Below are 24,908 nucleotides of genomic sequence, written 5' to 3'. Positions count from 1 at the left end.
AAAAATGTTTCCTTGTGACAATGCGTTCAAAGCTACTTGGAGCTAAAAATCTGCAATTGCTTTTTCTACCTGCTGTCAAGCTTGCTGGTTGGTCGCAATGATCATGTTGTTTTGAACGAACCAAAAACAGCAAGAAATTGAACAGGTGTGATTTTAGACACACACAGCTACACTAGAACGGTACCAGCACTCGATTCAGTATTCAGTACTATAACATCAACATTTTGGACTCTTGAAGTGATTCAGTTTGTGATTCGGTTATTCTCTGATTAAGTTTGTAAGAAAGATCTCAAGCTTATTGTGAATTATAGTTGAACGCTTCTCAGGCGTCGTGTCTACGGCCCGTGGTGCCAGAACTCTCATTTTTGCTGCTGTTCACATTTTTGCGGCTCTACCACGATAAAACCAACAGTTTGGACTCTTGAAGTGACTCAGTTTGTGACTCGGCTATTCTCCCATACATTTTTCATCGTTTTGCCTTCAATGCTCCCGACATTAATACTCGAACAATACCTTGTTGTTCCAATGATGATAATCAAGCATTGAATCATTGTGATTTAGAGGGAACAGCTATAAGAACGAACTTAAAACCTGAAATAATCTTAAGATCTAGGAGAAAGATAGAGGGGTTGAAATTCAGAAATATTTCACAAACAACAACAGAGACGGTATCAGAAAATATTACTTGACTACTACTTGAAAGCGAGAAGAAGAACAAGATGGAACGGTATGCAATTAATTACATAAAGGAAGAACAGAATTAATAGTAAGAAACTTATCAAAGAGGAACTCCTAGTAGCTGCAATAGAAAACATTTTATCTTTAGCAATCCAGAGGCAAAGAAACCTTAAACATCGCAAGTTTTTTCTTTTTGCAAATGATGAAAAAATTTCTTTACTCGTGATTCTCTAAGCAAGTTGTCAAAAGTGGAAAAGGAGAGCGTTTTAAGATGTAAGGAAGAACAAAATTGAAAATACATATTTTAGAAAAAATCTCAGCCAGAGTCATCTGTCTGTGCGGTCTAAAAAGCTACCTTGAATATGTGGCATCGTATTTTGATATTAGCTAACTCCGTTCTTATAACGAGTTTATAAGTATCTATAATACTTTTTTCAAAAAGCATATATGTTGAAGAGTTAATAGAAAAAAACACTACTGAATGTGTTTTAAAAGTTCTTTTCTTCATTGTGGCTTTGCTGTTTATATTTTTGTGTTCAACAAAGCAAAAGAAAAGGATATTAAAAATTTATTTGCAATAATTGAATATAATTGATTGAGCGACGATCTTAGGCCTAGAGCAAACGTCGAGCCTGTCATGTGCCGAACTTAATAATAAAACGTTCGACCTTCATTTTTTTATTCATTTTAAAATGTCCAACCACCATATCCATTCAGTATTAATCTTAGTTACAAAAAAAGTATTGATCCTAATAATAAAAAGTATAACATTAAAAAGGAAAATAAATTAAAAGTTATAAAACCAGTACGGTTCTTCCCATCGATTTGTGCGCAGAAAGATCTATTTTCACAGCTGAGAAAATGATTTCTTAGCCCATTCGTAAACTGGGTAAGAATGGCAGACTCTCTTATTATGAGTCCAGGTTTTCAGACCTGGCACGACATTGAATCAAACATCGAACTAAACAGGTCGAGCCAATTACATCTTGAAATGATACATGGAGTATTGAAGATTGTCCTAATTTTTAGCTACCAAGTTAACTTCAATTGTTTTTGCATCCCCAACATCATTTTGCGACAGAACGTCATTAATGATAATTTATCCATCAGGTTCGGCATATAAGAGGCTCGATGTTCGATTTGAAATCGTGCCAAAGTCGTGCAACTCGAATATATCGGTCGAGCCATTTGATTTGGGTCGACCCAATTGTTTCGCGTGTGCCTAAGGCAAACGTCGTTTGGTATAGGTGGCGTCTGATCCAGGCTATTTTTGAAATTCTTATACATGATGCTCCTGTTTTAGATAGAATCTTGTCATATAAACAAATAAATGTTTTTTGCAGGAAATCTTACCGTAACAAGTTACAGAGAAAGGAAACTTAAGTAGTACAATACACTTCAGAAACTAATTTAGCTTGATCAGTTTTTGCTTCAGAAAAATTAAGCACTAGTATGTATAGAAAATTAAATTAGACTTTCCTTAGTAAGAAAAGGCCTAATTTCATAACTAAAGGAATCAAGAAATATTGATATTTGATGGTGCATGAGATTATAAAAATTTCAACTTTTAAATTTTGATAAAGTAAATTTTAGATAAAAGATACAGGAAAAAATGTTGTGACTGCTCCTTTTTAATTCTTTTCCTTCGGGTTATTCAATCAAATTTTTACTATTCCTTTTGGGGCGCATTTTACAGTTGTTTTAGAAAGCAAAAACCAATTATGTGCTATTGTTAAGTAGTTCCTGTAGATAATGTACATTTATCCTGCCTCTGACCTATAAATATATGCAAAATTAGAATGATCAGTGGATGGCTATATTAAAAGAAAACGACATTAGTTGCTAAAATATAGAATAAGTACAACCTATGGTGTCACGGGAAGACTCTTAGTAGCCGCAATAGCGAAGGCTACATCCAGGAGGAGCCTTCAGCTGATAAATGTAGAAGCCTCCACAATTTTCTACTTTTATCATTGTAGAAAAATAACAACAGTTTGACGACCACGCAAAACAAACTTTTCTATCCACAATCCCATCACTGGTTGAGGGAAGTGGCCCATTCAGCCAGCTACCAGCGTGTGTCTTACACCTGAATTTCACTCCATAACCTTCTGGGCAACTTGTGTACATCATGGTGCCTGCTGCTCCCGTAAAACGGTACCATCCCAGTGTTAGGCTACTGTCACAAGTAACAGAACCATCAATGAAATTTATATTCCTATCAGGATCACTCATTGGAGCATATGAACCACATCCTGTATTTGCTAAAAGTAAACAATGAGATTCTAAAAAAATTCCATGACATAAATGATAACTTCTAGTTATATATAAAACAGATTCATAAATCGCTACATCTATTACACGTTCAAGATACTTAAGAAATAATGACTGTATCAAGGAACAAAATACTGTTCATGTCATCAAAGAACATATTTACACTATCATATGAAAAGCAGTGGTTTTTAATTTGATCGTTAAAAATACTTGTTTAAATCACATTAGAACTCAAACCCAATTTCTTACATGTTTGGCAGTTGGTCCCACTATACCTTGAGGCACATGTGCAGGAGTATTGGTTCACCAGGTTGTTGCACGTTCCTCCATTTTGGCACGGAGAGCTGCTGCATTCGTTGTAGTCTTTGAAAAAGAAATGAGGTTAATAAAGTTTATTTTAGAGATGTGTGATCGATGAAATATAACATTTTAAAAAACAAGCATATTTTCTTATGTAATCAGAAAATTTGTAAATATTCAGATGCTTTGAAAATGTATTCTTGAAGGACAAATTATGCGTGGATTTCTTCTTATCATTGCATCGTATTTACGAATTTATTTGAATGCCGAAATTCTTTCAGAAAAATGGATTTTTACTTACCGCTTTCGCAGTTTGTACCTATGTAACCTGCTGCGCAGGAGCAACTGTACTTGTTTACCAAATTACTGCAAGTTCCACCATATTGGCAAGGCGAGCTTTGGCACTCGTTGATATCTGTTGATAGTTGAATTCAAATCCCCAGTATAATGCAGAACATCACACAGCATATCAAGAAAAGATTTAGCTTTTCGGTAATATAACACAGTTTAATTTAAATAAATTAGAATCTATTCGATTATAAGCTGTTGTTTATTAGCCGCCTTCGTTTATAAGCTCTGCGAATTGGGCTCATGGAAAATGTAAACCACTCTTGATTAAAAGCTACACCAACGGAACCATGCAGAAGTACCTGTCTGAAATGACGGACCAAAAACTAATAGAAACTACCCTTCTTTTGTTGCTGTTGCTGTTGCTAAACGGAGGGCTTTACCCGTTCGTTCATTTCCAAGACAGCAGCAGCAAAAAGGCTGCGCGCAGGCTAATAAAAGCCAAGAATACCAGGCGGAAGCAAGATTACTTTTGCATTATGTGATGTACTCTTTTTAAGATTATTAGTGGGTTTAAACCCCCATACACCCTCCCTTTGATTTTGTAATTCCTGGATCTGGTAACAAAGGGACCAACTTCACCCCGAAATTTTGCGCGCCACCAAATCTGTTGATAAAGAGACTCTTTTTATTCACAGAACTGCATCTACCATAGCCAACTTTTGCTTTTTGAATAAGAGAGTGGTCTAAACGAAAAAGCCTTTTTTTAAACATTAGATACCAATGATTAGAACTCACCGTTTTCACAATTGATACCAATGTACCCTGGCGCACAGGAGCAAGTGTACTTGTTAACCAGATTATTGCAAGTTCCACCATTCCTGCACGGTCCACTTTGGCACTCATTGATATCTGTTTAATTTAGATTTAAGTTGTCAGTTGAGATATTTTCCATGTGACTATAAAGCAACTCAATGCAGGGACTGCAGAAGAAGGGGGGCTGGGGTGGCTATAGCCCCCAATAATTTCCACAATATAATTAAAACCACACAAAGAGACGTTCTACTCTTGATTTCTAGCATGTTTAGCCACCCAAAAACATTTTAGCCCCCTCAATCCGTAATATGCTCCGCGGTTCATGACTCAATGTGCTTTTTTATAACACTGACTGAATAATTTAAAAAAAAGGTGATAAACGTTTCATTCTCAATAAATAGGGACTTAATCAACTGAATTCAAGTTGATCTGCAGCAACTTCAGTTTGGTAATATCGCTAGATGGGAGGTGAAAACGGAAATGAATTTTTCTTCGCTCAAGTCTTCGTCGGTGGATTTTGCTCTTGTGACTTTACATCAAAAAGTAGATGCTACATGTGAAAATGAGGCTTGTAAGAGTGAAATGAAAGGAACTCACCGCTTTCACAATTTATACCAGTGTACCCAGGCACACAGGTACAAGTGTACTTATTCAACAAGTTATTGCAAGTTCCACCATTCTGGCACGGATTACTTTGGCACTCGTCGATATCTATGGGCAATATCAATATGTAAAATTGTTTTCCTCGGTAAACCGCTAAAGAAGGTTCTCAACGCTTATTTTCTAACGAAAAAGCATCATATCCCCTTTGCAGCAAGCCCGTTAAAGCCTGTTTCCGGTGAGAAATCACCGAACCGGAGAGTCCGATAATCTATTTTTCCATCCCCCTACGTTCCTTTAAAGCTTAGTTCTTTAGTCCTTGGTCAGTCTTCAGTTCTTTTTTTGCACAAAGTCAGATTATTTGCAAGTAGATAGCCATAAGGTTTGCTGCCTTGCCTTTCTACTTGCAACCACTGATGAAGAAATCGGTAGCCGAGTTTATTACACAGGGGTTTTTGTTAAGAAGCTACCAAAAGCAGATCGTTTCATGAAAAAACGGTTTATTTATATAATCAATGGGATTTTTGTTCCGGTTCAAAGAAATATCTTACCTATGCACTCGTATCCAGACAATCTGCTGCATCTCTCAACGCATTGATAGCCAGGATCACAATCTACGAGGCGGCATCTTGGGCCTGTCTACAACAAAAGTTGAGAACAGTATGATGCAGAACGACGTACAACATTTTTTGAGCAGGTAAATGATGAAAATACAACCAGTGAGGATGATGATATATTAAGGTGCCGATTTGAAATAACCCAAAAGAAAACATTGCTCGTTTGATTAGCTTTGTTTTGTCCTAGTCAGCAACACAAAAATAAGGTTATCTCAAAATAACCCTAGCATTATATACGTTGGAAATAGAGTTACCTGGTTGATTGGTTCGTAGTGAATCCAGCCCGGCTTGATCTCTATTACAGCTCCAGCAGTGGTTTTGTTAAAGCTTAAAATTTCACATTCACTTGTTGCAGCCTTCTTGAAATTCAGCGATTGACATTGGTTGTTTCCAGTACATTGCTTTGCACAAAGAGGTAATCTGATGTTATGAATTGTTTGCAAAACACCACCAACAATTTGAGACAAAACCTTGTCTCTGTCTGTTGCAACGAAAAGTGCATCTCTCCGGCATTCTGATCGATACACATTACCAATGACGCGGTAGATGGCATTGGAAATGAGAAATACAGCAAAAAGTTGAGATAAAACTGTGCTGTTCTTGTCCATGTCTGCTCTTTTTGGGATCGAAGTAAACAAATGCCGTGTGTAATAATTTACAAAGGCGGTATCAATGCACAAGTAGCTTTTGTGAATAATTTATGACAATAATTCAGAAAGCAATCTCTGTTCTTTGTTCACAAACGCTTCCGTGTTCACGATATCAATTTGATGCCATAGAAAATGCCAACGCGTGACTGTAACTATAAAATATCTTAAAACAGCACTCTACTGCTAGTATGAGACTTTAATGTAACAACGATGCTGCAAATAATGTTCTGTTTTGAAGAGAAGTCAATTCGCCTAGCTACCCTGCTTCCTTCATAAATTCTGTTGAAAAACCTCTGAAGTTAGAAGTCCACGAAAGCTTTTTTCACATAAACTTGCTGGTTGGTCGTATTGACCATGTTAATTTGAATGAACCAGAAACAGCACGATACTGAACATCTGACATGAAACCAAAATGGCACCAACCAGCAACCGATTCAGCAGCATAAAACCGGCATTGAGATCCCTACAATTCTCTCAGTTTATGACTCGTTAATTAACGCTAATAACCACAATGTTGAAATTATGGTTCTTCCAGTTGAAATAATGCGAATTATTTAGATTTAGGGAAAGCAGATTAAGGGAATCAAAACAAACTAAATCAGAGAGTAACCTTATAATCTTCAAAAAAATTCAGAAAAGTTGAAGTCAGCGAGTCAAAAAACTTGAATAAGATACTTCAGAATATTTCACGGACAACAGGGAAAAAAGGCAAAACTTATGATCTGAAATGAATAACAAGTTTGTAAACAAAAGTTACAATGTAAGGTCAAATCAAACTGAAACATTCAACATACTTGAGGATTTTTTCATCAACGTTGCACACAATATTAACATTTCTATTATTAAATTTCTAAGAACGCCAATAAAATATCGTACTGAAAGATATCTCGTTTCAATCTTCCTTTTTCTAGGCGCCTCTAGACTGAAGTACATGAACGAATCGGAGACCTCTATCGATCAAAATCGATCGGTCCTTTCAGCAAGCAAACAAAATAATTGACAATTTTAGGACCTACTGTATCGCAACCACTTATTTAAATGAACAAGTAGTTCCTCGAGGTATTTTTCCATCGAAACTTGAAACTGAAAAGAAACTTCCAAAGTCAAAAGTAGCAATTCAGTAATACTTTAATTTCTCTCCTATCCATTTTCCACTCATGGTTACAAACAAATTGGATGTGGAGCCTTCATTGATCGTTAGGAAGCTTTGATGCAGTCAATGTGATATTTTGCTAGCACGATTAAAGCACTGTGCTATTATAGGAGATGCCTCGAAAAAGCTAAACTCTGATGTTACCATTATATCAGTGTTTAATTCGTTAGTTACAACAAATGGCTATGACTCAGACGTGACGACAGCCGCTTTTTGTTGTGTTGTCCCACAAGTTTCGGCACATGGTCCTCTGCTATTTCTCATCTACATTAATGATTTAACATGTCAAGCAAGCAAGCATGTCAAAAATTAGACGAAGTACTAAAATTTGCAAACAAATATTTATCAGTCATGAATAGATAACTACATTATATTTTACTCTCCCAGCCATAAGTCAATCTCTCTTGATGTTGCAATTGAAATCAGTAGAAAACACATAACTGGGGTTACGCTGGAAGTGCCTTCTGGCTTAGTGGTCTAAGAAGCTACCTTGAGTATATGGCCCCTTCTTTCGAACGGAGATAGCTTCGTTCCTCTATATAAGTATCTTTAAATTATTAGATACTCCATTATTTCCCGACAATCGTTATTTGAACACGCTAAACTGCACTAGCAGTGACTAAGAAGGACCTTGGGGCTTTAGCTCCAAATGGTCTCCGTCTGGCATGCCTCTGGCCTTTTGGCAAGACAAACCTATTTTGGCTTGGCCTTTTGACTTGAAAACTTTTAATTAAACACTGCTAGACAATTCAAGGTATCTTGGAAATCTAAAAAATTTAAGGCTATGAAAATCTAGAAAAAAGTATTGCAACCCCACATAAAAAGAGTTTTTCACAAATAAATGTCAGGAAACGACAATGTGTCCAAAATTAGCTGCTATCCGTTGTGTCTTATGACAGAAAATAAGAAAGTATAATCTTCAAGAGGGGATAATTTTATACCAAAACAATGTTTCTGATTTTTGAAACCTATTTGAAAATTTCGAGCGTTTTTACAAGAGAATCGTCGATTTATTAGACTAGGTCTGCTTATAAGAGATGGTTTGCGTCACTCAACAAGCAATTATAATAATATGCAATAAAAATAGAAGAATATTAAGAAACATATCGAAGATTAGAGTATTAAATATCTGGGCTGTTATTCTTGAAAATGCTGTTTTGTGTATAAAAAGCATGTTTTGGAGGGTATATCCCGATAAAATGTGACAAATTACTCCATCTCTGAACTCCTGCAACACACTTTTATATGCAAAAGTACCAACTTAATTCAGCATAAAAATTAACAGGAATAGTTGATACATAATATTTTCTGGTTTCAATTCAGATAATCTGTAATTAATGTTTCTCCGCGATTCTTAAGCTGACAGCCTTCTTTTCTGTGAACTGTAGCATGCTTGCTCTTTCATTGATCAATTTTACCACCCTGTGCTCAGCTCTATACAATCACAATCATACTCTTATTTTATTTTATTTCTAATTGAATATTTTCTAATTCAGGCTCATGGCTAGGGTAGTGATACTTTCTTTGACTATTTTGTGCTGCGTAGCTGGGAAGGAGAATAAAGGTTCAAGAAAGCAACCCCCATCCCCTGTTTGTATCGTAATAGATAGGTTTGCAAGATTTCTGATCTCTATGTTGTTCAGACATTTTAGTTCATTTTACATTAAATAACGTTCTGCTTAGTTCGGCCTGCTTGTCAGAGTTTCATGTGTGAACTTCATATTTTCTGCTACAGGCCAAGTTTGCTTTGGTGTTGATTTGCAGTGGAAACTTTTTATATTCAAACGAACTGACAAAAAGTGGTCCAAAGAAACAGAAAAAATCATTTTTGTATTAGTTGTTACGCTTCTTGCTCATTTTAAATGTTAAGAATAGTGCAACTGAAACTATTAATTTACACTGCAAATACTGGTGCATTCTCAAAACGTCTTTTATATATCAACAAAGGTTATGTAGTTACCCTAAAGCGGTTAATCAAAGCATTTTTCTCAAAAAGCTGGCCTCATTAAAGGAAGACACTTAAACTTTCTAGAGCTATTAAGAGGTCGGTAGGCATAGTTATAGACACATCTGTCTTATGTCTCAGAGATGCCTCCTTTAAAAAAATTGAGGGCTTGTGTTCTTGTTTATATTTGCCCTATTGTAGCATTTTTACGAAGATTGTAGTTTGACTCTTAAAGGTGTGGAATTGGAAGTCTTGCGAAATCTGGAGTCAAACTGTTGATTATTTTATAGAAGAGGATAAGGCATCTACTCTATCGTCGGAGGTTTTTTTCACAGGACTTTCCAAGCGCAGGTTAAGACAACACTATCACTTTATTCAAAAAATTTTTGTGGGATTAAATATATGACAACATCACCGTAGTCTATATGCGGTCGAACATAGAGTTTGTACATTTCATGAGGGTGTGTCGTGGTATTTTGAGAGGTATCTCAACACTTCTATTCCTTGCCTGGATTTTAAAATAACTGGTTAAATATGACTGGTAAAGGTTTATTAGAGTCTAATGTGATTCCAAGGTGTTTTCGCTCTTGGACGTTCTCGACTGGGGCGTCGTTAAAAATATAGGTGAATTACTTGGTGGATATCTTTGGAGAATGTCACCTCGACTGCCTGCATGCTAGTGTCCGGGTTGAAGGACATTCTTCATTTGTGAGTCCAAAGATTATTCAGCCTCATGGTTTATGTCAACAGCAGCTAAGTTTGAATCATGAACGACGGGGAAAATGGATGTGCCGTCCAGAGTCAGGGAAGCATTACGGTCGCACGGCCACTGACCGGAGGAAGGTACACGAAAAACAATAGAAGCTCCTACGACACACCCAAGACACGCGCACTTTCAATTGTTTTGTGAGGAAGGTTTGCCTTCTGGGATGTCTTTGTCTGGAGGAAGGTTAACAACTTTTCTCCAGACAAAGGTTAAATAGTTCAACGTTACATTTCCATCCATCTGTCAAATCGATATATATCAATTAGGAAAATATAATAAATTAGGCAATCAATATAAATTAGGAAAAACAGAGGTCCTAAGATATGAGATGTTTTACCATTCAAAACAGAACGCTGTTTTCTGTTAGCAAGGAAGCTTAGGATTATTATGAGCAGTTTACCAGAGATGCCACAGCGATGCAATTTGTATACGAGGCCCTCGTGCCAGATCGATCAAAACCCTTCGAGTTTTCAAGGTAAACAGAACCACAGAACGAGCCTCTAAAGTGGGTTTGCAGCCAAATGCTTTAAATATATGGTTAACAATGGATAAGAGCTGGTTAATCGTTGAGTCACCTTGTCGAAAACCAGATAGGTTCGAGTCGAGTAAGTTATGGATGTCTAAATGCTGATAAAGGGTATTAAATACTAGTTCTTCTAAAAGTTTACCAAATATTGGAAGGAGAGAGATTGGATGATAGTTTGGGTTCTAAGTTCTTATGGATTTAAGTTAGAACTCATTAACTGCATATATTTCCTAGTTTCTGAAAAAATAACAGTTACACTATAAACACTTATCATTTCCAAACGATTAAGACGACCAGTCCCATTATTTCACAATTCTCAATCAACAACAGAAACAGCTTGCGAATAACTCAATTTTTTAGTGAATAATCAAGGACAAGGGTGATTTATACCTTTTCTTAATATTAGGTTCCTTTTTTTCAAAAAAAATAATGCACTGCATTAATTTTTATCGAAATTAGAGGTTAAATTGCAAGATGCTACAAAAGTTTATAAATTGGACAACATACCATTCAGTCATATTTTAGAACTCAATAGCCGCAATAGCGATAGCTGCATGAAGTTGTAGGCTTAAGCTCATAAACGTAGTAGCTTCCACAATTTTTTACTCTTATCACATTAGACAAACCGCAACAACCTGACCATGCAAAACAAACTGTTCTCTCTACTATTCCTTCACTGGTTGAGGGATGAGCCCCATTCAGCCAGCCTCCACCGTGTGTTTGACACCTGTAATCAGTTCCATAACCTGGCGGACAACTTGTGTACATCATGTTCCCTGCTGATCCCATAAAACGGTACCATCCCAGTGTTAGGCTACTGTCACAAGAAGTTGTACCGTCAATGTAATTTATATTCCTATCAGCACTAGTCAAGGTTGTATATGAATTACACTCTGTACTTACTAAAAAAGATGAGAGTTTGAAAAATATTTTTATTTACAATTTTTTTAGGCATTTGATAACATCCGTGAAACAAAAAGTACGTACGTGATAGCATGGGCCATTGACCTGTGCAAATGAATCCAGTTTATGTTGATGGTAACTTCCTGATCTCGATCATTTAAAACAAAGCAGATTCGTAATTTGTTTATTCATATGCAAAAACTGTTATATCTATTTCATGTTCGAGTTTTTATGATTGCATAGACAAAAGAGATCAATTACAGGTACAAAGGCCTCGTTAAGAAATCATTACAGAATATATTTTACATCATGGTATGAACACTAATGGTTTCAATTCAATCATCAAAAAGTTTTGTTTAAAACAAATTATAACTCAAACCAAAGTTCTTACGTGTTTCGCAGTTGGTCCCAGTGTATTCAGCGGTACATGTGCACGTGTATTGATTCACCAGGTTGTTGCATGTTCCTCCGTTTTGGCATGGAGAGCTGCCGCATTCATTGACGTCTTTGCAAAAAGAACGAGGTTAAAAAAGTTTATTATCGCAGTTTAAATACGAGATCAAGGACTGATTGAACTGAATATCCAAAAGACACTCATTATTGGTTTTTTATATAATAGGACAATTCGGAAATATTCAGATGCTTTGCATTCATTGAAGTCTTTGCATAAAGAACGAGGTCAACGAGGTTTATTTGCGAAGTTTTTAACGAGGTCTGTACGTGCTTCCATAATCAAACAATTTGTAATTATTCAGATGCATTAAAGACTCATTGCTAACAATGGGCCTTTGCGAGCGTGGCGACGATCCAAACAATGGCAGTAAATTGTCTTCAATGGCGGTTAATTGATTTCAGACTGTCTAAAAATGCATTATGGGATGCTTGCGTAGCGCAATGGCCCATTGTTAGCAATGAGCCTTTAATGAATATTCTTGAAAATCTGGAAAAATTATCCACGGATCTCTTCTTATCATCAATTCTTATGTGTGGGTTTCTTTGAAAAAAATATTATTCCAGAAATGGAATTTTTTACTTACCGATTTCGCAGTTTGTACCTACATAACCCGCTGCGCAGGAGCAACTGTACTTGTTGACCAGATTGGTGCAAGTGCCACCATTTTGGCAAGGCGAGCTTTGGCACTCGTTGATATCTGTTGGTATATGAATTAAATCCCTTGTTTGAGTGCATAAAATATCAAGAGAAGACTAACTTTTACAATCATATAACACGTGATTTATTTAAAGAAAAGCCGTGTTAATGCTTTCCATGTGGGTTGAAACTACTGCTTTCGGCGTTAAGTCAAATCAATTAATTTTTTTAATTAATCGAAGTATTTTAAACGATACAGAGTGGTTTGACGTGCTGGAGCAGCTGTGCTTGTTAAGTTTATTCGTACATTTTCTACCGTTCTTTCCAGGGGCTATTCTAACTTGGTTTTGTTGCAGGATTGTGGAATGTGGTGTTGTGTTTTAAAAATCAATAATCTTGAATAATTTTTCGTAGCATGTAGAAATCGTTTAAAAAAACAAAAGAAGAGTTTATTTCAAACGATAGATAAATAATCAGTCAATCCTTAATCTAAAAAAGTTTTGGTCTTGGCTGTTTATCTTCTTCGCCTTGTTCATGTAAGGTAACGATTTCTGTACCCGTGTTCACCCCTCTAAACCAACGCTTACTTTCCCCTTTCTCTTTTTAAGATACAGGATTTTTATGGCAAAAGCAACATCACATGGAAGTTTTCAAATGATTGCATGAACAGATTTTCTTTTAAATTCACACGATTGCGGCTTTGTAGCTAGCACCCTAGCCAATGCTTGCACAAAATTTGCACATACACTTCTATATTTTTCAATACGACATACATAGCACTACTATATTGTAAAACTATATGGTTTTACAGATGAACGTAGACGAAAGAAGGACAACAAAATATGTACCAAAGTTTTCTTTGATTATCAAACGACTGCGGTTTCAACCAAGCTTCCAATAACTAAACGACTTTTATTTAACGGCAACTTTAAATTCGAATATAAGCGACTTCGACTGAACGATACGACTCGACTCAACTCCACGGCTTCACATAACGACTGAATTCACAAACAAGGGCACTGCATAAAAATCACATGACAACACACCTTAATTAGGATAACAAAATAATTACTTCAAACAACAAAGGACTGATGACAACAATAGTGGCGATGGAATGATGCAATAACACGGAATGTTGATGGCAAGGTGACAAACAACGGAACTATCAAGAACATCAAAAGAACAGGCAACTGAATATCACGAAACTAAATAAAACATAAAACTTATTGCATAACAATATGCCAGTTGTGTAATTTCCACATCTGGGCATATTTTCTCGTGCACATCTGCTACATTTCAAGCCAGTTTTACTGCTTTTTTATTGTTTGCATCCGTATCAGGTAAAATCACACCATCCTCTATACCCCGGAATATTTTCTGTCTCCTATGCCAATGCCAAAAATGAAGTCAAACGAAAGATTTTTTTTTAGACCAGTGGCTCTGGTTCTACCGTTGTTTCGGTTCGTTTTTTATGTAAAATTATAGCATTTCAAAACATTTACCAGAACTTGAAGTTGTGGTTTTGCAAATATTTCTAGAACAACCCCTGGTTCCTTCTAGGCAAATTACTGCGCCTGTCCTTAGCTTAAGACAAAGAGGTTCTTGTTATTCATTATATAGAGCTACTACTACTGTTGCGAACAGGACCCCTAATTGTGACTAGTGCTTTTGTAAATAGGAAGGTTGTTAAAAAGATACGGTTTACTTCTACCAATTTACTGATTGCCTTCTAAAAAGAAGCCTAACATCAGTGTTTAAAGAAAAAATAAAGAGAAACAAAATACATGTACATGAAAAAATACATAACACGAGCGCAAGAAAACATGCAGACTGGACCCCCTAACCCGCATACAGGCAGCCATCGCCCCCAGCCCTTTTTGCTACCTTGACAACAACCGGAGGTGGCAAAAATGTCCAAACAGCCAAAAAGAACGGCTATAAAAAAGTTGAAAATCATAGAGTTTTAAACATCTAATGAACTGCAGGTGTCAATGGTGCTACATTATTTAGAGTTAAGAAAATTTGACAAAGGGCAATCCTATTGGTCCTTGGACACAACCACCACCCCCACAACTATCAGGACAGCCTTACCCAAAGGACAGCAGGAGCCACCCACCCCCAAGCAAAGAATCTCACTCCGCACCCGTGCTACATACACGTAAACAAAACAACAACTACAACTTTTTTCTACTGTAGGTTAAATTCAATTTAACATTACAATGGTTTGTTCAAAGATATGATAACTCACCGGTTTCACAATTTAAACCAGTATACCCTGGCACACAGGAGCAATTGTACTTATTCACCAAGTTATAACAAGTTCCATCATTCTGACACGGTACACTTTGGCACTCGTTGATATCTGTATTAATTTAGATATAATTTAGGAAATTCAATCTTTTCTATGTGACTATAAAGCAACAAACTGTGTTTTTTTCTAACTCGGGCTGAATTATTTTATACTAAAATTAAAAGGTAATAATTGTTTCATTCAACAAACAGGGCCTTGATTAATTGGGTTGAAGTTGATCTGCAAAAACTTGAGTTTGGGATAATCGTTTGATAGAAGGTGTATTCAAAAATGAATTTTTCTTTGATCAAGTCTTCGTTTGTTAATTTACTCTTTGTGCTTTACATTATCAAGTGGATGCTACCTATGAAAGTATGAAAGTGAGGTTTATTAGAGTACAACGAAATGAACTTACCGGTTTCACAATTTATACCAGTGTACCCTGGCACACAGGTACAAGTGTACTTATTCACCAAGTTACTGCAAGCTCCACCATTCTGGCATGGTCCACTTTGGCACTCATCGATATCTATTTGTATAAATGGTCCAAGACCGTTACAATAAAACTTTGAATTAAAAATATCGTCAGAGAGACTCCTTTCAAATAATCGAATGACCCCCGGGCATTTTTCTGCTACCCCTGAATGCAGAGAATTTGCAGCCAAGTTCAGAAGTTTCCATTTTGGCACGACACAATAACACAAGAAGGTTTTAAAGTCGTAAGCATATTTGCCTATTTGATCATGTTCTAGATTGGAATAGTTGAGAGAGAGAAAATAAGAATTAACTTAGAGGAAATCTCTTTAAAGTTTGAATTTCTCGTCGCTTTGTAGTGTAGTCAGAAGAAAGCAATAAGCTAGTTAAAAAGTGAAACATTTATCAACATGCTTAAAATGACATGATAATTGACGTTATTAAAAAGTATCCAACTCTTAATTAATAAATAATTCTGTTCTGCTACACTAGACCTCTACTCATAACACCTCTGCACGATAATCACTTAAAACAAAGCATGCACTCATTATTCCTTTGAACCATTTCGATTCATTGTGCCATATTCTTAAGAAGGATGAACCAGAGCCATATTAATTTCATACTGCCATTATAAGCAAAGGAATTTACTTGCTTTTCCAATTAAAAAATCAACCGTCTTTTTTCAGGGCATGTCACCACATATGTTAATGCAAAAATTAAGGGCGGATTAAGGGGTGGGCCCAAAAGGCCCGAGCCGTTGGCCCACCCCTTAATCAGTTTCAGCTTCTGGTTCTACTTCATCGTCAACAAAAAAGATATCCAGTTTTACATTCTTGTCTTTCGCCATCTTTCGCCATTTTGAGTTCTCTAGGAGTTGAACTGATGCTTCTACTGGCACTTCACAATTTCTTCAAAAAATTGCTTTCTAACGTTCCAACGTTCCAGTTTCGTTTCAATTTTTAACTCGCAATCTATCCGAAAATCTAATCCCCTCATTGCAATTGCCATGAATTTTCCATTTGTTGCATTGACATCAAAATTTTCATTCTTCATTTTTTACTCGCCAAAGTTGTTTCTTTTCACTGAAATTTTTTAAGTGCTTACCTACCTTTACACCAAATTAAAAATAATATGACCTACTTTTACACCGAATTTAAAAAAAATATGACCAAAATTTTTTCCACCGAAAATCAAATCGCCAAAATTTTGGCACCGCATTTGTTGGTTCGGTGGAATCCAATTGTAACGAACTTCCCGGTATAACGAACTAAATGTTTGGTTCCTTGGACAAGCTCTTTACAAATTCTCTCTGTATAACAAACCCTGGATGTAACGAACTCTAGATACTACGAACCAACTTTGGGTCCGTTCGTCGTAATTACCCTCGATATAATGAACTTACCATAGCTTCTTCATCTATTATTTATGCCTAATCATTTTCGGTGTTCATTTATCAATTTATCTTGGGAGAAATCATTATTGTTATCGGCAAAACTTGCTGATGATTAAATCACTAGCTGATAGACTCAAAGCACAAGATGAAAGTTTGATCGCGTCAAAGATTTCTGCGAATGAGTACATCTTTTTAAATATGAGACATTGGCAATGAGCGGCGATATAATTTAATTGGAAGACCCAGATGGAATATTAAAAGAAGAGAACAAAAAAGAATTTAAAGTAGCCAAATTGTTATTCAGCTACCGACAAGAAGTGATGTGATACCAGCTTTGCCAATCACTTGGCCCTAAATAACGGGACCACCGGAGCCGGGGGCAACGGGGGCAAAGCTCCCCTGATTGGAAAAAATGTAAAAAGTGCCCATCTTTAAAAAAATGTTGCGTGTTCTATTTACACTGCCACAGCCAGATATTTTGCCTTTAGACGCCAATTAAAACAACTTTAATCAAGGCGTTGCTTCTGCGATTCTCAATTTCTAACATCTACTGCCAAGGAGACTGTCTCTTTGGCAAGAAAAATTTCCTCGGTGGGTTGCCAGTAGTTTCTCAGCTGGTTACACACCGCATTCTCTCTAAGGAACTTTGGGGTTGCTCATTTTTTTGCCTCAAAGAGAGGGTGCTCATTAGAAAGGGGCGTTCAATAGAGAGGTGCGCTCATTGAAATAGATAGAAGTCCACCAATAGAATAATGAGCTTTGAAATTCAAACGATCACTGTTTTTACAAAAATTAATATTGCATTTGGCTCATACTTGTTTGAGGCAAAACAATTACAAGATGCCAATTCTTCCGAGTCGAAACCTTCGTTGATTTGCATAAATACTCATGTGGTATCTTGAATATCCAAATTTTCAATACCATCGAATGAATTTGCATCTGGTTCTTTCAGAATTTGAAGAAAACCTTTTCATATTGAAACAGCATAGGATTTCTTAAATATATTTAGCAGATGATTGACTATTGCGATGATTTGCTTTTGTCCATATGTTTACATAATTTTTTGGGAGGGTGCTCATTAGAGAGAGGATGGCTCAGTTGTTAAAGGCGCTGACTACAGACCCAAGGGTCTGTGGTTCGAGTCCCTGGCATGACCAAACTTTCACCCCGAGTGGGAAGAGTCGCCAGCTCTCTGTAATTCCAGGCGTAGGAATCACGAGGTGTGGTCACATCGCGAGGAAGGACCAGGACACTGCTCGATAAGCATAGCTTCTCAGTGTCCTAAAAACTACCTTCGGATGCTAGGTAGCAACAAATTCATAGGTCAACCGGCACACTACTACGCAGTGTATGCAATCTCGGAAATTCAATTGGTCTAAAGATAAAAGTTTAGCTGTTTATTTTTGTCTTGCCAAATTTTGAAATAGATAGAGACTGAAAACTTGCTTTGAAACAGACAGAGATTGGGAATTTGCTTTGAAATGAAACAGAGCCTGAAAATTCGATAATTTCTTTTATTTTTGTACATTATATTTCCGGTTTCACTTGTATGCTTTTATTACTTTTGCATGAATGATTGCATTAATGTGGATTTATTTTTCTTTGGTATGTTGTAATTAATCAGAATTTTGTCGAATATAATGCACCTGCCAAAAGTATGGGGGATGATGTGAGCTTGTCGCTTCACCGGGGCCACCTCTACATACAATAAAAATTAAAAGCAAAAATAAGTAAATATAATTTTAAAGAAAATATGAATTATGCATTGACGAAAGATTTACACAAGATTTTCAAACAAAAAACTTCAGCGTTTAATGAAAAAGCTTGTGGGATTCTTGATAATTGTTAGATAAAATTGCCTTACCTATGCACTCGTACCCAGATAATATACTGCACCTCTCAACGCACTGATAGCCAGGCTCACAATCTACGAGGCGGCATCTTGGGCCAGTCTAAAAAGAAAATACAGCAGAGTACATTACAGGTCTGTACCGTACAGTTCTGGCACCGCGGAGCAAAGGGGCTAGGGGAGGGGGCTTTAGCCAAATATTAAGTAATGAACTACTAGTAAAGCCTATATCTGTGCGGTTTTAGGCCCCCCCCCTTCTTTTAGACCCCTCACTTCTCTCAACGCTCCGCGGTCCCTGTAGTCGGTGTCGAAAATACAAGAACTGAGCATATTGAATTCAAGCATTGATCTGAAATACACTTTTCTCTATAGGGAACCTAGCTCGAGGCCTATAAGTTCTTCCAAAAATTGCCTAAATGGATCTTCAATTTAAATGTACATTTGGTGCCATGAAAATTCAACATAATACATTGAAGTTTTGTATTAGCGTTGCTGGATTTTTACCTGTAGCTAAAAAACTAGATGAAAAACCTTGCAAAGACTAGAAAGAGGTTTGAAACATGAAAAAGTGGAAATTCAATGAAGAAGGAAAATGAAACACTGGAAACTAAACAATGATGCAACCGATAGCTATTTTCGCAACACGCAATTTATGTGATTTTTAATTAAAAATGATTGAAACCGGCTTCCTAATTCTTGATTGTTTGCAATGATTAAAAACTTCAAAATTTAAAAGTTCCTGAAGGATTTTTGTCTTTGGTACTAACGGTTCTTTAATTTTCTTTCTGCTTCTACATGTAGGTTCGTTATAAAATGTTTCCTTATGAAAAAGACATGTATTCCAAAAAAGCAGCTTGCTTGATTAGCCTTGTTTTGCCCCATCGGTAGCAAAAATAACAAAATCTCTTTACCTTAGCATTCTAAGGAGTTGGAAATTGAGTTACCTGGTTGATTGGTTCGTAGTGAATCCAGCCCGGCTTGTTCTCTATTACAGCTCCAGCAGTGGTTTTGTTAAAGCTTAAAATTTCACATTCACTTATTGCAGCCTTCTTGAAATTCAGCGATTGACATTGGTTGTTTCCAGTACATTGCTTTGCACAAAGAGGTAATCTGATGTTTTTAATTGTTTGCAAAACACCACCAACAGTTTGAGAAACAACCTTGTCTCTGTCTGTTGCAACCAAAAGTGCATCTCTCCGGCATTCTGATCGATACACATTACCAATGACGCGGTAGATAGTATTGGAAATGAGAAATACAGCAAAAAGTTGAGATAAAGCTGTGCTGTTCTTGGCCATGACTGTTCACTGTGACATCACAATTTACTGATGCTGTTGCTTCAAAATACAAAGAATAGGATGAGAATAGGCATAAATAATTGACGAGCAAAAGGGTTAGGCTTCAAATTTAGACCTACTTACCATGAACGAGTTGCATTAATATATTTATCTACAGGGAAGCTTTTTTTTAAAAAACTCTTCCCTGATTTTCGACATTTAATGCCATGTTTAGTTACTGCTTTGTTTCTCACCCAGCTACATTGGTGGGCTCCAGACACAACTTTTGAAAAAAATCATTTTGTTTTGCTCTTTAAAAGAATTACTTGCTCACTGGAGACTTGAACGAAAAAAAGCACGAGAAAGAAGCAAATGTGTGTTTTAGTATTCTGCAACTGAGAATATTGGTCTTTCTTGTTACTTACCTTCCAGATACTAAAATTCGAAAGGTCACAACAATACTTTTTGAGGGACAGAATGATTTCAGGAAAATATTAATGTCAGACGAAACAGAACCAAACCAAGATTTATGATGAAGGATATTGATAGAGATTTTCAAAATTCAAGTGTTGTTCGTCTGGGGCACAGACTAGATAGGCATCAGACCCTCAACAGCTGTATATGAAGATTTGAAATATTGCTAAGCAGCCCCTTAGGGTTATTATTTACCATAATCATAGTACCGTTTTCGTCTAGTAAAAGAGGCATCATTTTGCAACGCTAGAAACATATGAAATATCATAATTACATGTTACATGATATTTCCTTGGAGATCTTTGTTTAGAAATTCCAATTTGGGTGTTACGTAATGTTAGAATGGCCCTTTTGCATAAAGTTCATTGAAGCTATCTTCAACGATAGGGAAGCTAAGCATTAGCTTTATCTACTCCTGTGTGAATTCCTTATATTGGTACCCCACCTGTCACCTGTAAGATTCATTATTCCACAAGGTATCGACGCAACTAATTAACAACCTGCATAATTATAGAAGAGCATACTTTCGAGTCAACAAATCTTTCACCTAAGAATAGGGAAGCAAAAGATGTCGATATTTTGTTCTTATATAGAGGGGTTAATTGTCATAGATTTACTTCTAAGTATGCTCCTTCGATAACCTGTGAATTCTCGTTGAATGGACTCTATGCAATGAACCGTTGTTGTATTTCCACTCGGAAACACGGAATTGATTATTGACGTTTTGTCCTAGCTATTTCTATTTCTATTAGCCAGGGCCGTAAATCTGTCATGTGAATTGGGGGGGTCAGCAAAGCGAATGAATATAAAGTATGCAGTGGGTCATGGCACCACAAGGGATTTATGGTATGTGTTATGGAAACAGTTGAGGGGCAAATTTTTTTAAAAACAAAAGTCAATATTTTTGGATTTCTCAAGACCTTCTGCTCTATAGAAGGTATTTACAGATATTCCTTAGTACATTGACTTGTGTGTATGATTGGATTGATAACATTTTTCAGAGACGGCCCCAAGAAATTGAACCTTGGGAGCTAAGAATCAAGTTTACTCTCGTAGAAGGACCCACCATGGTTGGGTCCAACGCGGAAGAAAATTTTTGAAATTTTACCTTCTAGAAAGGCTAAAAAAGCACCCCCCAGACTAAATTTAATTAAATACTAGAATTGCTCAGGATAGAAAGTTTGGCGTTTCTCAGAAGAACACAGATTATTGTTTATTGGGTGAAATTTTGGAGGGGAAGAGTCATGCTTAAACCTTAGTGACAGACTTTGGGGAAATATGGGACACTGTTGTAATGATTGGTAGAAATTTACTTTCTGAACAGAAATGTGCGTCTTCCTTATTTTGACTGATTTCAGTAGGCCATGTTTACACATCAAAAATGAATACATTCTAATGATACAAAAAGTGATTTACTAAATAAAAGTAAATAATAGACAAATAATAGAAATGTACGTAAATAAGTTAGTAAATAGGTCAAATAAAATGACAGATTGCTCTCTTTTTATTTCATACTCTGTTTTCAAAAATAAAACGGTAGAAAACAGTAGAAAACGGCAAAAAACGGTAGAAAACGGTAAGTTTTTATATTGTAAAAATTATAAAAACCACTCTGCTTACAAAAATAACCTTGGTGGCTGAGGTTTGTTGCAATAACACAGAAAACGTAGTTTGGTTCTAACCGGCTACCAGGGATTTCTTTCTTCCAAGAAAAATGTTGGTAATTTCTCCAAAAAAATCGTTTTGCTCCAGATTTTTGCGGGGGTCCAGTCCCCCCCGTCCCCCCCCCCCGGGATTTACGGCCCTGCTATTAGCATAGTACAGGGCCTCCGACGAAGAGGGGCCGACCCCTCCACTTCTTTGCAAAACAAATGAGGTTTACTAAAAATCTTTTGTTATGATAATTAAAATCTCCCTTGCCACCCTCCCCCCCCCCCCCACTTTCCAACCTGCGTCGGAGCCCATGATAGTAACCGAATGCAACGATTTTTGAACTACTCGAAATATCATAACTTTAAGCGAGTTAAAATGTGATGGTGAACTGAAGTAATACTGACCTGGTAAGGGAAATTCATGAAAATAAACAAACGCATAGAATTACGTTGGTGACCATTAAGAATGTGGGTTGACTTCTGTATGATAATTATTCAGTATGAATTGATAGCACCAGTTTCTCATTTTCAGGATCTTAACCAACATTAAACAAGCGTATGAAATATTAAACCTTTTGAATGTATGTGGTAGTTGTTACCTTAGCGTTGCAGTATTTATTGACAGGTGAAATAATTGCTTTATTTGTATATGTAAAGAACTATCAATTATTATAAAAACATTCCGGCAATTGATATACCTGTAAGAAATTAAAGTACCATAAATGATTTGCTTTTGAGTTTGGTTTGTTTCCAGTGGTGACTCTAAGGAAAGATATTTGCCCCAACCACAGAATAACTATAACCAGAAGTGTCAATTGGCGTTTTCTGTTCCACTCGTGACTTAAAATTTAATAACACAAACTGAAGCGCAAACTCTCAAATCATATTATTCAATATATCAAGATTAGAAAATGTTACACAGTGTAAAAGGTTAATGTGACAAGTAAAAAAGCACTACATTCAGGAACGCCGGAACGACAAAGGGGCAACGGGGCAGGCTTGGTTAAAAGGGAATTTGAAAGATAATTCCCAGCTTCTACAAATTCCTTCTACTAACTCCTTTTTTGGCAAAAGGAACTAAGGTTTTGAGAAATTTTGTCATGAAAAAGGGAATATAACCAGAATTTCGTTTGAATCTCTCTTATTATTACAAATGGCCGGTTTCAAGGGCACTTTAATGAAAAAGGGCACTCTGGCTCCTCTCGGCACTCCTATCAAAAGGCAGCAGGGGTGGTTGACCCACCGCGCCCCTCCCTTCTCCGGCGTCCCTGACTACATTTATAAAAATAAATTTGAAACTTTGTATTTTCTATATTGTGCTTTCGGACTCTTATTCTGATAAACCTTTTTCAGCATGTTGTGGAATTTTAGCTTTTTTCAAATCCATTTTAAAATTTTGTACCGCCAGAATTTGTTTTTAAAGAAAACCGTGTTGATTTGATTAATAGAATAGTTGAGTAATTAACTAATCAGATGTAAATTATTTTGATGAGTAAGTCATAGAATTAACCCGGGAGAGCTATCCAGCTATGACTCCTATGCTCTTCAGATGCGATTTTTAGAGAGTGTAAGGGGACATTTTTTTATTTTTCATAATAAAGAGCAAGCTGTAAGATTAAGAAAAAGGAAATAAATAAAAAAGACAAAAATAAGAAACAATAAATTACTGTGAAACTATTTGCACTGCTTAAATAAATACTTGAAACTACTTAAATAAATAGATCAATAAAAAATCAAAGCGCGGTTGTAAAATATAATTTAAGTTCCTTGTTGAAAATGTGTTTGCTACTGGCATTCCTTATCTCTGATGAAAGCGATTTCCAAAATTTAGATGCAATCGGGAGAGAAGTAGGTCTTCAGCTGACAGTCTGGTTTTGGCAAGTTGAGTCGTTAAAAAATTGGTCAGCTTTGTTCATGGTTTTTTTTTCAGCAAAATCAAAGATTCGAACTGTTTTCCGCAACAATAGCTTTAGAGGATCACGAGTTGTTTTGTTAGCACTATCCAAAGAACTAAAGCCTAGCCAATGCGTGCCATGGTAAGTGCATGATATAGACTTTTCAGGATAGTCTTAAGAACACATTGACATAGCTTCTTAATAAGTATGATGCATTTTGCTCTCTTTAGCTTGACTTGATCAACTTAAATGTTTATCAATAATAACCCCAAGGGCAATGCACTCTCATTGATCCTTTCATTGATACTTTCATTGGTTGACTTTTCGCAGTTATTGTGTGGAAGAACGTTTTGCATCAATCAAAAGCTGCACATTTGAGCAGTCGGAAAACGCTGCCATTCCTCGATAACTTTCCCGTTATTTCAGGCACCGCGGAGCAGAGGGGGGGGGGGAGGTGACACTTTTTGCATAAAAATCCAAATATTAAGCAATAAACTACCAGTAAAGCTTCATTTTATTCGCCCCTTTTTTAGACCCCTCACTTTTCCCAACGCTCCGCAGTGCCTGTACTTTGATAAACAATAAATACGGTGGATATTTTCGGATTTATTGGCATACCTGACGGTCTTCAAAACATTGACGACATCTTTAGAACATTTTACGGAAATATGCATCGTTATATCTAATAAGAAAGAATTAAAAAAATTCTTTCAACATTTGTTAGCCGTTACATAAAAAGTCTTCAAAATTTTAAAGTTGCCCCAATACTTTTTTTTAGGTAAGTGCATATGTCGATGCATAGATAGGACGTCTGGTGGACGATAAGACTCCAATTCAAAGCAATTCTTAACTTTTTAATCGCATGATTCATTTAGGCGTCTCAGCCAAGATCCAAACCCCCTCCTCTCCCACTTCTCTCCCCCATAACTCCCCCTCCCACTTCTCTCCCCCCATAACTCCCCTCCCCTCCCTCCCCCCGCCCCACGTTCATTCAGCTC

General features: G+C 36.5%; 1 protein-coding gene across 1 annotated transcript in view; it reads right to left on the bottom strand.

Moving 5' to 3' along the window:
• Positions 1-24,880, bottom strand: part of LOC135690894 (uncharacterized) — a 29,746-nt gene extending 4,866 nt beyond the window's left edge. The window contains exons 1-15 of the mRNA XM_065208583.2: positions 22,421-24,880; positions 19,557-19,949; positions 18,628-18,715; positions 15,312-15,425; positions 14,855-14,968; positions 12,554-12,667; positions 11,908-12,021; positions 11,150-11,515; positions 5,828-6,270; positions 5,508-5,595; positions 4,954-5,067; positions 4,339-4,452; positions 3,554-3,667; positions 3,202-3,315; positions 2,569-2,942 (exon numbers count right to left, since the gene is read on the bottom strand). Coding sequence (XP_065064655.2) covers positions 2,569-2,942; positions 3,202-3,315; positions 3,554-3,667; positions 4,339-4,452; positions 4,954-5,067; positions 5,508-5,595; positions 5,828-6,270; positions 11,150-11,515; positions 11,908-12,021; positions 12,554-12,667; positions 14,855-14,968; positions 15,312-15,425; positions 18,628-18,715; positions 19,557-19,910 — 2,625 coding nt within the window. The 5' untranslated portion in view covers positions 19,911-19,949; positions 22,421-24,880. The remainder of the gene's footprint in view (positions 1-2,568; positions 2,943-3,201; positions 3,316-3,553; positions 3,668-4,338; positions 4,453-4,953; positions 5,068-5,507; positions 5,596-5,827; positions 6,271-11,149; positions 11,516-11,907; positions 12,022-12,553; positions 12,668-14,854; positions 14,969-15,311; positions 15,426-18,627; positions 18,716-19,556; positions 19,950-22,420) is intronic.
• Between the last annotated feature and the right edge of the window lie 28 nt (positions 24,881-24,908).

Source organism: Rhopilema esculentum, chromosome 4 (genome assembly GCF_057945365.1).
Source record: "Rhopilema esculentum isolate cy_ngs chromosome 4, ASM5794536v1, whole genome shotgun sequence".
Taxonomy (NCBI): domain Eukaryota; kingdom Metazoa; phylum Cnidaria; class Scyphozoa; order Rhizostomeae; family Rhizostomatidae; genus Rhopilema; species Rhopilema esculentum.
The sequence above is the reverse complement of the archived record's forward strand: the minus strand, read 5'-3'. Positions and strand labels throughout refer to the sequence as shown.